Source organism: Penicillium hordei (genome assembly GCF_028827395.1).
Source record: "Penicillium hordei strain IBT 12815 chromosome Unknown utg000006l_segment0_segment0, whole genome shotgun sequence".
In the NCBI taxonomy this organism is placed as follows: Eukaryota; Fungi; Ascomycota; class Eurotiomycetes; order Eurotiales; family Aspergillaceae; genus Penicillium; species Penicillium hordei.
The window spans coordinates 671,187-685,904 of record NW_026623147.1 but is presented as its reverse complement, the minus strand read 5'-3'; the positions used below and the strand labels follow the sequence as shown (position 1 = coordinate 685,904).

The window sequence follows — 14,718 nt, the reverse complement described above, 5'->3', positions numbered from 1 at the left end:
AACACAGCAAGTAAAAGCGCCCCAGTTGGCAGGGAATAATACTAATCAGATGCCCGTGGTCAGAACCGACAACACTCCGTTCATTTACACCATGGATAAAAGACCCGAGAAAGAACTACTAACCCCACACTCTTCTCGCGGCCGCGAGGCCTCTGCTTATCTCTCGTTCATTGTTGGCCTATACGACAACCTCCCCGAATACTCGATTTTTATCCATGCCGACCCAGACCAGTGGCACAACGATCTATTTGGCCCCCAAACAAGCAACACTCTGCCCAACCTACGTCTCGAAGCTGTGGATGCGATGGGATATTTGAACCTGCGCTGTACGAATGATCCAGGCTGTCCGGCTCACATCAACACCAATAGCCCCTCCCAAGAAGATATCGACAACAACGATGCCCGGGCAAACTTTCCCAGGATATACAAGGACATATTTGGCGAAGATGCGCATGTTCCGGACACAATTGGAGGGATTTGCTGTGCGCAGTTTGCGGTCAGCCGAGCACGCATCCAGCAGCGACCTAAAAGCGATTATATTCGTATGCTAAACTGGGTCGAGGAAAAGAGTGTGCCGTTTGTTGATAATTACGGTGTTGGGTGGGTGTTTGAGACTTTGTGGCATGTGGTATTCGGCATGGAAGGGGTGCAGTAAGTGTCTCTTGTGAGATGCAGTCTTTTGGTTCCTGTGTGATACTAATGATTATGCTACCGTCTTCAGTTGTCCCCTTTACGAGCAATGTCGGTGTGATAACTACGGATGGGTAAGTGAAAATTTACTTGGCTCAAAGATGGCTTCGGACTTACCTCTCCAAATAGTGTGGACCCTTGCCATCGGGCAAAACTCTTACGCCCATTAGGGCACCACAAAAGAAAGAGCTGAACTAGAGATATGTGTCCATGAAGGGGTACACGACTCTTTCCATAGGCATACGACTAAACCTTCGTTCTGTCTTAGATCCAAGTTATCCTTTTATTGGAAGTTTTAGCATCTAGCTTATGGGCTGCCAGAGTATCTGCATTTTGCTCCGCCTACTGATTTTGTCGTGCATCTGCTCATTATACCTAACTCCAGGATGCACACAGATCTCGATGATGTCATTTATTTTTTTAACGGGCGAGGCGTCAAATATGGGGCGGCCCCCAACGGGACAAGCAACATCCGACCATGGCATTGTAAGCTAAGTTTCGGCTTTAACTGTCAACTCCGATGCTTAGATCCATTCTCCGACTATCTCCCGACCGTGGTCTTGCTTACTCCGAGCCTATCCTGAATATATAAATCACTGTCGGTGCAGCCTGTCAGACATTGAATTCAGTTCCAGTCCAATCAATTATTTCTTTCACCATGTCCACGAAGCCTATCACACGAGTTGCTATTGTCGGAGTAAGTAAACAGTCTCATGCCCTGAATTTTGCCGGACGCTCTTCGACGAACAACTGCTGACCATCACCAGGCTACTGGCCGCCTCGGCGGAGCCTTTGCCCAATCGCTTCTGCAAACAGGGCAGCATACAGTCACTGCTCTCGCCCGCGAAGGTAGCCAGGGACAAGTCCCCGAGGGAGTTCAAGTCGTTCGAGTTAACTACGACGACGAGGACTCACTTGTCAAGGCCTTGACTGGTCAACAATTTCTTGTGATTACTCTCGGTGTCCAAGTTCCCGAAGACCTCCATGCGAGAATTACCACCGCTGCCGCAAAGGCTGGCATCCCTTACATCATGCCCAATGCGTATGGATTCCCTGTCAGCCCCGGGGTTGTGAAGGACACAGATTTATACGGAAAGGTGGCTGTCGCTCGAATTGCTGATGCTCAAACCGGTGCTTCGTCGTCCGTAACACTGCCATGTGGTTTCTGGTACGAATGGAGCCTGGCATGCGGCGAGCAATGGTTTGGCTTTACGATTAAGGACCGTAAGGTGACGTTTTTCGACGACGGCGCTCGCACCATTAGCGTCAGCACTTGGGATCAATGTGGTCGCGCACTGGCCGCTCTCCTAAGCCTGCCGGAGTCCGGAGCAACCCCTGCACTTGCCGACTTCAAGAATAAGGATGTCCTGATCAATAGCTTCCGCGTCTCGCAACGCGATATGCTAGATAGTCTGCATCGTGTCTTGGGAACCACGGACTCTGATTGGGAGATTAGTCATGAAAGTGTGGCTAAGCGTCTTGCAGACGGTGCTGGGGAGCTTGCCAAGGGTACTTTTACGGGCTTTCCTAAAATGCTTTATGCAAGTATGTTTTCGCCAACCAACGAGACAGGTGATTTCGCAGGGACAATGGAGTTGGCAAATGATGTATTGAAGCTACCGAAAGAGGACTTGGACGAAGCGACTAAAAGGGCGGTCGATATGGTGGCTCGAGGATGGAACCCCTTTGGCTGAATGTGATCATACCTAAATTCCGGACTCGATTACTCCCTAGCAAGGTTTTTTCTTCTTGAAATTATTGATTGAAGTACATAATACTATATGAGCTTGCCCCACTGCAAGAATATTATATTCATATTATTATACATGGTCCAGGTCAAACACTTATATTTTTCGTCATACATTATAGTCAGGCACTTGCTACTTATCATAACAGACAAAGAACGTTTTTATTTACAACTGCGTGCTCTTGGACTTACTAAAGCTTTTAGATACAGCCTTTATATGCTGCCATATGCGAGGCTACTTCTACCTCCTAAGGCATGAGGCACATTATGAACCGACTCTATTAGCTGGATTGACAAGTGATTACGTGTTTATTTGATTAAACTGCTGTTTTGTTTGATCTCTTCTGTGGTTGACTCAATTTGGGAACATTTGCAGATCGTAGTATTGATAAATGCGAATGAAGAGAATATTTGCTGCAAAGAAGAAAAAGAAAATACATTCAACGTGGATCTTCAGCGCCTTATCCTAAATAGTTAAGTCTTCTGTTGATGCATCTGCTATTTTGCTCTTTAGCCTTTTGCAAAGAGATCCACTTCCATTTCTTTTTGATAATGCCCATTAAGCTGTCTATATTCGCCGCTATTTAGGCTCACATCTCTCGGTCTTCCTCTTACATCAAGTGGCTGACAATCTAAAACTCTGGTATCCCCCCGGCCTTACATATGGAATGCCCTCTACTTACTGTAAGGTGGAGGAAATGAATGGTAGAAAACAAGGATGGTCGAGATGGCCGATATTCTCCCGAGTAATAACATTCTGAAATGCCGGCATCCTGTCAATGCGAAGATCCCATTTGTGGCTCCGTCGGGTAGCCCACGCAGGGGCGTAGGGGCCAGGGTTACTTTCTTTTATTGGTAGATTCACTGTGACGAACAGCCATCGTATGAGTGTTTTTTCGTTTAAGGTCTGCTGTATCTTTTCCCGACTGCCTATCCAATCATCTTCTAGAAGATCCATGGTATAAACCGAGGCATTGGGGTGTTTCCCTTTATCGGGATAATCATCTGGGAGCTTTCTGGTGCTGTCGGACTTTTTGCAATCCAGCCGTGGATACTGTTAGAGTCTACTAGGTAGATGAGATCATGAAAGGCCCAACATAATGTGGTGATAATAGTTGTATGTTGTACGGATAGATATAGGAGGAAGAGAGAGAGCTAGTCTGCTGCTATGGGAATATATGACACCTGAGAGTTCAAACAGATACAGTGCAAAGCGAAAATAAACGGCGGTGAAGTGATGCCGTAATGGCTCTTGGTAATAGCCATACCAGGAGCCATGTCATTTTCGGCCGGATTATCCTGGTGTAAATGTGATCCAATGTTCAATTCTCATCGATTAAAGCAGTTGCTTTAACTCATTTACAGATCCGCCTCCGCTGTTGCCCCACATACGTTCCTGCGGTCGATTGCTGATGGCATGTTTCCTCTTTTTGCATTTTATATGGTGAGCTATTTTCCTAACCTTGTATGAACGTTGTAAACTAACGATTGATGTATCAGTTTTAGGCCCTCGGTGTCGAATGGGCCTGTACGGTGCTTGGATGCGTAGCAGCCATCCTAACTCATGTTCCAGTGTTGCTCTATGTATATGGTGCGCAGATCAGAATATCCCCTTGATCTCCGGAGATCAGCCAGACATGACAACGGCGGATGTATTAGTGAAGGAGTTGGGAAATACGATGAGTGCCTGTTCCTCAATTGTGTCGTGTGCTCCCGAAGCCTTACAAAGATCGCAGACGAAAGGATGGGATTGGCCTTCAAAATATGCCAGGCTCCTGGCGAGTGGTATATGATGAAGCATAATAAAGGGAAGATGATGGATACCAATATTCAACGATTCATAATGGAATAAAATACCGGCAAGTAGTGGATTTGGATAACCATAGATTTAAAGAGGCAGGGGTCTACTAAACTTGACACTCCACCTCACGCAAACATTCTATCTATCCTCTGAATAACTCAATCCCTAGACCTTGCGGCATCAGTCCTCGATCCAGGCTCATAGATGAAGAAATATACACCATACACCCCACTGCCGCCATACGCAGAGTCGTCCTGAACAAGCTCTCCTATAAGTCGAAATCCAATACGTTTATACAGTTCAGCTCCCTCTGCCAAAGCGTGGACGAAAATATCTAACCCCATCTTGTCCGCCTGGTTCATCCCGCTGGTCACTAACGCCCTCCCAATCCCTTTACGCTGGTTGTCCGGATGCACAGCAAGGTATTCTAGAGCTTTTAACCGACATGTTAGACTAGGAGGTATTTCACGCAAGTTCGTGACTTACTTATATACGGTGTCTTTGGTGTCACTTCCTTCTCGAGTGCGTTTACACGATCTAATAGCGCGTCTGCATCGTCGTTAGGATCCCAGAAAACCGTCTCGGCAATCCGCCGGATCTCGGCCTCCTTCTCAGGCTCGACCGCCGGAACCTGGGCCTCGGGCCATATCGGCGTGCCACCATCTGGATTTGTCTTATAAGACGGTGGTAGGCACCACCGGGCGTAGCCGAGTATACGACCCGTCTCTGGATCCACTGCTTTCTGATGTCGTAAGGCCTCCCGGTTATTCAGCAGGTTGCGCGGGAAGCGTAGGGCTATCTGTGAAATGTGGTACTCGAGGGTCCGATGGCGCCAGGCCAAGACCCAGTGCGGGTCAACCCAGAAAGCGGGGATGCTGTTGGCAGCTAGGGCGGTGCCATCGGTGACGCTGCATTGGGAGAGTATAAAGTGAGCCATATTAGGTACGGTGACAGACATCTGGCAGTACGCCAAGGTATGGGGTGCGTGAAAAATATGTATGACTTTAACTAAAATGACAAAGCTCTGCCATTTTTCTAGACAAGCTTAGTAAACATAATAACTATGTGCTTCTGTACGGACCTTGGCAGCACGCCATTATGGCGCTCCGACGGTTTTCCGGATTTCAATCCCCTGTATTTCCACCTTGCCCTAGATACTCTATTGGCGAATAACGAGTAGGTAGCTGGCCGCTCTGTGTTAAATATGTTATTTGAACATGGGATGGAAGGGCTGTATAGAAGAATTCAAGAATACGCGAGCTAAGCCTACTGAAGGCCTGGTAACTGACCAGGCAGCCTAGAACAGCCACATTCGGCATGCTGACGGAGAAGAAAGTCACATGTGGCCACTCGCTCCTCGCGAGTCGTCTCCTAAGACTGACGGCTACGAGTTCAAGTAGCAAATCTTTGCTTGCAGAGATCCACTGGATATTATCATCGACTGAACAATGTTATGGCAGAATCTCTAGGTCTGGATAGCGCAGGGCTTGGGAATGTCTGCGACGGTTATCCCGCGCTCGCTGGCTGGATAGGACGAGACCCCGATGGCGAAACGCTAGTCTTCCGCAGGTTCAGGAAACTCAGCGCGCGCAACGTTCTCCACTTGCAGACCCGGTTTATCCAACTGGAACAAAAGATCGAGGAGTTCGATGACGAAGTGAGGGGGAGTACCGACCTCGACGCTCGCCAGGCATCACGACGGTAGGAGACACTCACGCAGCTTGCTGCTGATCCCACACAAGGCCAGAGAGGGAATGTCTAGAGAAGGTGACTGAGTTATCCGCTAAAATGAAAGAGTATGGTACGTTGAGTGCCTTACGACGACTGATAAATTTTGAGCTAATATTGGAACTTAGAAGAGGTACTGCTCTGACAATCTCGAACCGGCGAATTAGGCGATCCCGGCGATCGCATTCTTTCCACTTACCGCGAGTATATTGGAGGGAACGCCTGGAAAAGCCCATGTATCCTCCAAGTCGATAATCAGTGGAAGAGCCAAAGATATGTTGGGAGAAGCAGACGATCTTGCCGCACTACGAAAGCCCGCCGACGAAGCCATGCTCTCAAAGCTTCTACAGGATCACTAAACCTTCCAGACCCGCAAAACCACTGACCTACTCGATCGCGCAAAAATATACAATGGGAAGCATATGCCACAGATAGTTGCTGCGATCAGTATCCTATCTGCCGGAGTCCTATTAGTTGTTGCCATTATCAGTCTTTACATTGTCAATGACCCGACTACGAAGTTGGGTTTGGTGGTCGCGTATACGTTTGTCTTTGCTCTCAGTATTGCGCTTTTGACTAATGCTGGGGGAGTGGAAAGATACGATGCTGCAGCGGCGTATGCTGGGGTATTAGCTGTGTTTATTTCAGGAACAATGGGAGCAGTACCAGCGAGAGCCGTCCAGTTCTCATCCGGGTCTCCACAGGGAACTATGGAAATACTTATTATATGCATATTCCTTTTTTTTCTGCGGTCATGGCTAACAACTGGTCCTACTATTTGCAGAAATAGGTTACTAGCAGCCAGGGATACCGGGGGAAGCTCACCCGCGGTCAAGCCATGATTCGGCTGTTGATATGGACTCACGCTTGCCGCACTTTCGGATGAGTGGTACGGCTAATGCAATTCTGCTCTTCATTGGGGGTTATACCTGTTGGGATGTTTCCAACCGGAGGTTCCACCGTATGGTGTGTAAGCGGAAAATGGCTCAGTGGAGGCCCCGAAAAGCCGAAGTCCCCGGGGATACCGGGGGTATACAAGCCGCATGCCCGCTGATTGTAGATCACACGAGGTTGTACTCCCCTCAACTTGGTTCACTCCTGGATGATTAAATAAAGAGCAATTTCATGTATGACGGGTTATTCTCAAAACTCAAGCTGAGGATATCTTTTTGCAACATATAATCTTCTTTCTTGCCTTTAAGATAACAATCAAAATGTCTGTTCTCTCGCAAAAACCCCGGAAGGACTTCCCAAACCGCCCACAATTCTCAGGGTTCATGAAGCCATGCCGAGTTGAAGGAGAAGTTCTGAATCTAGAAGTGTATGGCAAGATCCCGAACGACATTGATGGGACATTCTACCGGGTGATGCCAGATCCCCAATTCTCGCCCTTCATCGAGAATGACCCAGTAAGCGAATTCATGCGAATGGTTAATTCCAAAAAAGCAGGACAGCTGATACTACAACAGTGGTTCAACGGCGATGGCAGTATCAGCGCCTTCAAAATTAAAGATGGTTCAGTCTCCTTCAAGCAGCGTTTTGTCCGAACAGAGAAATTTGTTCGGGAACGAGAGGCCCAAAGAGCATTGCTTGGTACGCCCCTCAGCCATTCATAGGCTCATAAAGAACCAATGAGCTCATTTTTTTCTGGAGGTAAATACCGCAACAAATTCACCGATGCTGTGGAATTCAAAATCCGTACCACAGCCAACACAAACGTCGTTCACTTCAACGGCAAATTGCTGGCTCTAAAGGAAGACGCCCCGCCATATGCGTTGGATCTTCACACCCTTGAGACAACCGGCCTTTACGACTTCGATGGACAGTTGCCCAGTTTAACATTCACCGCGCACCCGAAATTCGACCCCCGCACAGGGGAGATGCTCTGCTTCGGATATGAGGCCAAGGGCGATGGAACACCTGACATCTGTTATTATCGCATTGCAGCCGACGGAAAGTTCATAGAAACTGTGTGGTTGACTGCGCCTGTTTCGGCTATGATTCACGATTTTGCTGTTACCGAGAACTGGGTGAGTAGTGGTGCATGTAATCTTTTTAGCAAAATATCTACTGATGTTGTTCCCTCCCGGTATCTTAGGTCCTTTTCCCCATCATCCCTCAACTCTGCGACATCGAGAGGATGAAACAGGGTGGCGAGCACTGGCAGTGGAGTCCCGAAACTCCATTATATATTGGAGTCCTTCCACGACGAGGAGCAAAGCCATCCGATCTCAAAGTATGTTCCCCACACCTTGTCACTCTCCTTCCGCCATCTAATAATTTCCACCCCTCCCAGTGGTTCCGCTACCAAAATTCTTTCCCGGGCCATGTAGCCAACGCCTACGAAGACAAATCCGGCAACGTTATACTCGATCTCGGACTGAGCGAGATGAACGTCTTTTTCTGGTGGCCAGATGCGCAAGGAAAATCCCCCGAGCCGAGTTCCATCCACTCCCAGCTAACCCGGTTCACCATCGACCCCAAATCCGAGGAGCTTGACTTGGTGAACTCAACGGTTCTCCAAAGCAACAACTCAGAGTTCTACCGCATTGACGACCGCTTCACCACCCAGCCGTACAAGCACTGTTTCTTCGACCTGATGAACCCTGCCCTAGGAACTGATTTCCCGACCATTATACCTCAGCTGGGTGGCGGATACCCGCTATATAACGCTCTGGCGCATTTGAATATTGAAACTGGAGTGACAGAGGTCTACTTCCCTGGAAAGACACATATGGTGCAAGAGCCAGTTTTTATTCCGCGACGCGGATCTAGCGTTGAGGGTGATGGGTATGTAATGGCTCTGGTGAATAACTATGTTTCCATGTGCAGCGAGTTGCACTTACTAGATACGAGGGAGTTCACCAAGGCAAAGGCTGTCATTCTGATGCCGCTTCGGTTAAGGCAGGGGTTGCATGGGAATTGGGTTGAGGGCGAGGATCTCTAGGGCAAATGGAACAATGGCAAGGAACTTAGTCTTATTTTTACGTGGTTTGACACAGATTATACTCATAGTTTGCTTTGAAACTAGATCGATGATGCATGTATTTCTTTACATCCATAAGATTTCAATTTTAACATTATTCCCTACTCTTATTGCCACAACTTACTATAACTAACTACCTAGTGCGCAACTTGAAAATTAGCTGGGGCTTAGCGGGACCCAGTGGTAGATCCAGCCAGTTAAGTTGAAGCCAAATGGTATTTTTAGAAAAAAAAGAGAAAAACGAGCGAGGCACCGCAGTGTGTCAACGTCCAGGATAATTCCCCACAAATTAACTATCCGGTGATTGGTTATTAGGACACCCAGCGTTTTACTACTGCAACTTCCCGACATCACATATTATTTCGAGGTTCCCCTTTTGAGAGTTCTTCTCACATTTATCCCATGGCAGACCAGCGTCCTCAGTATTCGACCCCATCCATGGATGCTTCCGATCACACCCATAACACAAAAACACAGGGTTCCAAACGCAAGAGAGTATCTGTTGCGTGTCGATCCTGTAGGATCCGCAAGTCTCGTGTATGTTACACGATCGTCATTGATATATTGTGGAGCTGATGGCTCAACTTTCCAATGTCACAGTGCGATGGCGCACGACCATGTTCGACATGCGAAGATATGGACGCGGAGTGCAGATATGAGCAGTCGTACAACCAGCCTGTAGCAATAAATAACCCTGACAGCAGTGAGCGGTGAGTCAATTCTTTTTAGAATGTCTTATGACCTAAACTCATCGGTATAGGGAAGAGGGGGGTCTACTCGAGCAGCGGGTACAGGCGATAGAAAAAAGGTTGCGGCTTTCTGGCTTAAACGAGAAATTCGATAGCCATGGAGTCCACACAGCTACCACTCCCGAAACACAGGAGAACCACGAACCCCGAAGTAGTCCGGGAGTGAAAGGCCCGTTGGATCAAGACGATGAAGTGGATGGTATGGGCGCCGTGGCACTCAAAGATGGGGCTGACGAAGAAGAATACTTCGGTAAAGTTCAATTTATCCCCGCATTATTTTATGGGACCCTGTCTAAAGTTTTAAAAGGCGCTTCATCTAATGTGGCTTTCTTGCGCCTCATTATCCATGCCGTTGGCCATCCAGTTAACTCGGCCGACAATTTACCTCTCTCAAACACAGTCGTTTCCACCGATGGACAATCGAACGATAACCGCTTCGATGCATTCCTGAGAAGACCATCGGGTATCAGCAGTCTACCTGAAAGTAAGGGAAGAGTTCGCATCGATCCCTTCGCGCTTCCCCCTCAAATGGAAGCAGACGCCTTGTTGCATTTGTTCTTCACCACCGTCAATCTGATGCTTCCTTGCATCCATGAAGACTCGTTTCGAGACATGTATAAGAAGCTGCAGGTTGACGGGACTCGGGGTGTTCGGAGATCCTGGCTAGGCAGTCTAAATGTCGTGTTCGCTCTCGCCACAAATGTGATGACGGCGACTTCACCGAATATTGAAAGGGCTACGAGATCCAGTATGTACTTTGAAAGAGCGATGGAATTGGTAAAATCAGATATGTTGGGGCGTCTTTCATTAGAAATTGGTATGGCACACACTTCATATCTTACATTAAACCCATACTGACATGCTCAGTGCAATTATTCCTTTTGATGGAGACGTACCTCGAAGGAACTACGTCTTCATCACTTGCCTGGACCTTACATGGCCTAGCTGTGAAAGGAGCATACCAGCTTGGTCTTCATGTCATGAATTTGAAGAGCATCTCGCAAACCGATCGGGAAGTGCGCAGGAGGTCATGGTATTGGTGTGTTATGAATGATCGGTATGTGTCTGTAATTTCGTATATGGTGAAGTGTACTGATGATGAAAAGATTCCTGAGCACGACTTACGGACGGCCCCCTTTGATTCCCTTATCTCATGTGAGACTTGAGGCCAGCTCCTATCTACCATTCAGCAATGCGCCCAGTGGTGTTACCATATCCAGCCTGGCTTATTTTGATGCTATGATGTGAGCAAATCATCATCGGAGATTTCTGCAGCGTTAACTGATCTTGATAGGTCCATCACTCACATCATGGGCGACGCCCTGGAGCGTCTCTATGACCAAAATCTCGGGCTTCAAACCCGTCTCCCCATGAGTGAAACCCTTAATCAGATCTCCAAACTACGCTGGGAACTCGCCCAGTGGCAGGATAATCTCCCACCCCCTCTACAAATAATCACCTCCCAGGAGGCGGTGGATGACGTCCCTTTGACAGCTGGAACCATGAGACTCCGCGTCCTACTTTCTCTCCGCTTCCTCGGTGCGAGAATACTTATTCTACGTCCAGTCCTGAGTCAATTCCTCGATCTGCCGGGTATGACAGCCTCAAACGAACACCAGGCGGAGTGGCTGCGGAACTCGGGTGCTGTTTTGCTGGCGGATTTGGTCCGCACGTGTGGTGATATCCTGCAAATCAGTAAGAATATATTGTCTGGTTCCAAGAATGATGGGAATTTGCTTGGTGCATGGTGGTTTTCTTGTTATTATAGTATGCATACCCTGGTTCTTATGACGCGTGATTAGATACTGACTACGCGCAGCTTTCAACTCATCCCTGGCTGTCTTGGGAATTCTTCTGATAAAAAGAATACCCGCATACTCCGGACAATTATCTACCTTTTCCGTGTCTGAACTGCGAGGTCTGCTTGAGACAGCTGTGGAGACCCTAGGTGGGTTGAATAAGGGCAGTGAAACCGTCATGCGCTGTCGAGATACTTTGACGTGGCTTATCACTACATTTGATTTTGATGGTAAGAATGTCCATCCATTCCTTGGTATCACTTCATGTGACTGACAAATAAACGTGCAGCGAATGTAGCCGGATTCGCACCAGCATCATTTTCACTGTCGCCATCCAGCGCGTGGGCTTGGCAACTGGTTAATCCGGGCTTGTTCAGCTCGGAGGTATCGCTAAGTCTTGCTCCAGGGACATTTGATGTTCTGTCTGGCTCTCAGTTTCCAATGCCGACAAATATTGGAGTGCGCCCAGAGCACGACATCTTTCATTTCCCTGGATGATTTGTTGTGACTCCACCCGTACTGTAGAAAAGTACGAAGTTTTGATAGGATGCCGTGAACTAGAACTACCCGTAAGCGGTGGACAAAATAAGCTAGTGAGAAGGCCAGAATAATTTAGGCAGAAATGAACCAACGGGAATGTAGGAATCTAGAAGCGGTAGGAGCAAAACGGATATGTGCGTCCATGGATGGTACCAAGGTCGAACTGCATATTTACGTCATCATCTTCACCTCCCCACGATTTCCAAAGCTCGTTCTTTCCCACCCCATGCTGCTAACTTGTAGGCTACACCATGTCTGAGAAGATCAAAAATGCAGTGCTTGCCGAGGCCAAAAATACTCAAGCAGTTGCTCATGATGTAATTACGTCGGGCGCATACTTGTATCCATTCAAGGTAAGTAGCTATGCCATTTGAAGAGGGTGCTTTCCGACCATCTCTAACTGCAATTGCATGGATCTTAGGGAATTATCTACTTTGCGACTCACAAAGACCTCTGGCGCCCTTTTATATCTCGCGCCGGCCGAACTATCACGCTTGGAGTAGGCGTCACGTCCGTCATGTTCTTCTTCACCTACGTGCCACAGATGGCCATCATGGCCTTCACTAGTGGCCCATTGGCTGCTATTTCCGCAGCGATTCTCGTCCTTGGCGAAAGTTCCGCCATAACAAACGTCCTCTCACGCTCATTCCTCATCGAAGACGCCCTGGTCGATACCTTCGATGGCACCCTGGTCGCCCGAGACCAGGAGCCACTCGTAGCACAAGGACGCCAGATGAATCCCCGATCGGGAGGGAAAGATGCGATGGCTAGGCTGGGTAAGATATTTACTCGCCCTCTCGCGCGGCTGAACCCACGGGCGCTGCTGCGATCGTTGCTCTACCTACCTTTGAACCTCATTCCTGTGGTCGGAACGGTGTTGTATATCTTTATGCAGGGAAAAAAAGCAGGGCCGGTACTTCATGCCAGATACTTCCAGCTCAAGGGCTGGGACTCTACGATGCGAGAGGAGTGGGTGAAGAAAAACCAGGCTGCCTACACTGGGTGCGTAAACCGTTCCCTTTTCTCCTCGGGTGCTATCTGGTCACATACTGACTGTCCCCTCAGACTTGGGATTGCAGCCTTTGTTTTGGAAATGATACCATTTGCCTCTATCGCGTTTTCATTTACGAACACTGTTGGTGCAGCTCTCTGGGCTGCGGATTTGGAGAAGGCAACCAAGTAGCCGATTGACCATTTGCAGCAAACTCAACTAACCATGAAATATGTTAAGCCCAGAGGTTGGATTCGGCTGTGGCGCTCTTTATTTAAGCCATGTAAAAGATAAGCTCAAGTTGTTGTTTGATTTCTATACAGATAGGTACATTTATATTCTGATGAACTTTGTATTGGACCCGAAAGGACGCATCCACGGTTTCACCAAAGCTTGACATAGCTTTATCGAGAGAGCATCGTCATCTATCTATGCAAGAAATCCTCCAGTTTTCCATTGAGACTAAGACTATACCACTTTGCCTACGAACGACTACATACAGGAATTAGTACAAGAGCATTAGCAAACCGAAAATCAATTCATTTGACCCGTTCATTCCACGATACTGACGATTTGGACAAAGCACCAAACTCAATGATCTCCGCAATCTTCCCAATACTCCTCATGGTCCTCTTTGATACCCAAAACATCTTCAATAAACTGAGCCAAGGATTTCAAGAAGAGCTCATCTCGTGGGACATAATGTGCCCCTTCAAAAAACTACAAAGCAGTATTTGTGCACGCATCACGAAGGCTAAGTGATGCAGATTCAGCAACTATTACATCAATGCTGGCAATGGCGAGGAAGATCGGTGTCTCAATCTTTGGACTGTGTAAGTTATTGTAAAGAGGGTTTGCGAATGTAAATCCATAAATCGCAACCACAAATCGCAACGGCGGGTGGTTCGTCCGTGAAGGAAAGAAAGTCAGCTACCGTGATACCACCTGCGCATGCTCAATGCAATAATATTTCGCCCAACCTACGTCGAATTTTAAATCGCCGATCGAGTGTCTTTTCTCCAAAAGAGAAGCAATTATAGCACCCCTAGCGGCGCCCATCGAGAATCCCATAATACCGAGGAATGGGCCCTGTTTATCAAGATACCGAAAGATATAATCGATCGACTGCTCAAGACCCCGGAAACTGTCATCCAAATTCTCACCATGTCCCCATGCCCACCGATGATTGCTTTCTCCCGGGAGTTGATCAAGTTTAGCAGGCCACTTGCCTGAAAGATAGTGAAATTCGACCACGTCCCCGGGTCCTAGACTTGGGTCTTGCTGCAGAGCGTTGAGTACATTATCCCGTATTCGAGGCTTTAAAAATTCTTTCTTGCATTGGAGCATTTGTCCGGGCTGCGCGTGGCCTATAGCGAGGAGATGAACGAGTCAGATCATACTTCAAGGTTTTAGACATGATGGCACAGCTGACTGGAATATTGGTTCCAAGTTCATACTAAATGGGAAGATGGAGAGGTATTGGAAATTTGAGACAAGAGAGACTTCCCCTTTTTGTGCCTTTCAATATCTGAGTGGCCATCCAACTTATATAACAAATGTACGCTTGGTACTCTACCGTTGAATTTTACATACATATGGGGCTTTAGAGATAGGTAGGTTACACAATATTAGTATGCATGTGATGATAAATAAATAATGGCTGTATGGAGAGGCATACAGCACCACC

The 14,718-nt window shown here is 47.7% G+C and overlaps 9 protein-coding genes across 9 annotated transcripts; 7 read left to right on the top strand and 2 right to left on the bottom strand.

Moving 5' to 3' along the window:
* Window positions 1-91: 91 nt before the first annotated feature.
* On the top strand, window positions 92-655 carry N7537_010945 (DUF3431 domain-containing protein; the record flags this gene model as incomplete). Its single annotated transcript, XM_056901999.1, has 1 exon — window positions 92-655. The coding sequence occupies one exon, from the start codon at window positions 92-94 to the stop codon at window positions 653-655; it is 564 nt and encodes a 187-aa protein (XP_056747286.1).
* Window positions 656-1,348: 693 nt separating this feature from the next.
* Window positions 1,349-2,384, top strand: N7537_010944 (uncharacterized protein; the record flags this gene model as incomplete). Its single annotated transcript, XM_056901998.1, has 2 exons — window positions 1,349-1,387; window positions 1,458-2,384. 2 exons carry the CDS (start codon window positions 1,349-1,351, stop codon window positions 2,382-2,384), a joined length of 966 nt encoding a protein of 321 aa, XP_056747285.1.
* A 2,012-nt stretch (window positions 2,385-4,396) lies between these two features.
* Window positions 4,397-5,175, bottom strand: N7537_010943 (GNAT family N-acetyltransferase; the record flags this gene model as incomplete). Its single annotated transcript, XM_056901997.1, has 2 exons — window positions 4,397-4,671; window positions 4,725-5,175. The coding sequence occupies 2 exons, from the start codon at window positions 5,173-5,175 to the stop codon at window positions 4,397-4,399; spliced, it is 726 nt and encodes a 241-aa protein (XP_056747284.1).
* A 516-nt stretch (window positions 5,176-5,691) lies between these two features.
* On the top strand, window positions 5,692-5,943 carry N7537_010942 (uncharacterized protein; the record flags this gene model as incomplete). The annotated part of the gene is made up of 1 exon (XM_056901996.1): window positions 5,692-5,943. The coding sequence occupies one exon, from the start codon at window positions 5,692-5,694 to the stop codon at window positions 5,941-5,943; it is 252 nt and encodes an 83-aa protein (XP_056747283.1).
* A 516-nt stretch (window positions 5,944-6,459) lies between these two features.
* Window positions 6,460-6,883, bottom strand: N7537_010941 (uncharacterized protein; the record flags this gene model as incomplete). The annotated part of the gene is made up of 2 exons (XM_056901995.1): window positions 6,460-6,674; window positions 6,832-6,883. 2 exons carry the CDS (start codon window positions 6,881-6,883, stop codon window positions 6,460-6,462), a joined length of 267 nt encoding a protein of 88 aa, XP_056747282.1.
* A 297-nt stretch (window positions 6,884-7,180) lies between these two features.
* On the top strand, window positions 7,181-8,913 carry N7537_010940 (carotenoid oxygenase family protein; the record flags this gene model as incomplete). The annotated part of the gene is made up of 4 exons (XM_056901994.1): window positions 7,181-7,559; window positions 7,620-7,996; window positions 8,065-8,202; window positions 8,263-8,913. 4 exons carry the CDS (start codon window positions 7,181-7,183, stop codon window positions 8,911-8,913), a joined length of 1,545 nt encoding a protein of 514 aa, XP_056747281.1.
* Window positions 8,914-9,354: 441 nt separating this feature from the next.
* Window positions 9,355-10,867, top strand: N7537_010939 (uncharacterized protein; the record flags this gene model as incomplete). Its single annotated transcript, XM_056901993.1, has 4 exons — window positions 9,355-9,489; window positions 9,553-9,662; window positions 9,713-10,449; window positions 10,569-10,867. 4 exons carry the CDS (start codon window positions 9,355-9,357, stop codon window positions 10,865-10,867), a joined length of 1,281 nt encoding a protein of 426 aa, XP_056747280.1.
* A 144-nt stretch (window positions 10,868-11,011) lies between these two features.
* N7537_010938 (fungal specific transcription factor domain-containing protein) lies at window positions 11,012-11,998 on the top strand (the record flags this gene model as incomplete). Its single annotated transcript, XM_056901992.1, has 3 exons — window positions 11,012-11,396; window positions 11,521-11,730; window positions 11,790-11,998. 3 exons carry the CDS (start codon window positions 11,012-11,014, stop codon window positions 11,996-11,998), a joined length of 804 nt encoding a protein of 267 aa, XP_056747279.1.
* Window positions 11,999-12,291: 293 nt separating this feature from the next.
* N7537_010937 (uncharacterized protein) lies at window positions 12,292-13,223 on the top strand (the record flags this gene model as incomplete). The annotated part of the gene is made up of 3 exons (XM_056901991.1): window positions 12,292-12,393; window positions 12,462-13,042; window positions 13,106-13,223. 3 exons carry the CDS (start codon window positions 12,292-12,294, stop codon window positions 13,221-13,223), a joined length of 801 nt encoding a protein of 266 aa, XP_056747278.1.
* Between the last annotated feature and the right edge of the window lie 1,495 nt (window positions 13,224-14,718).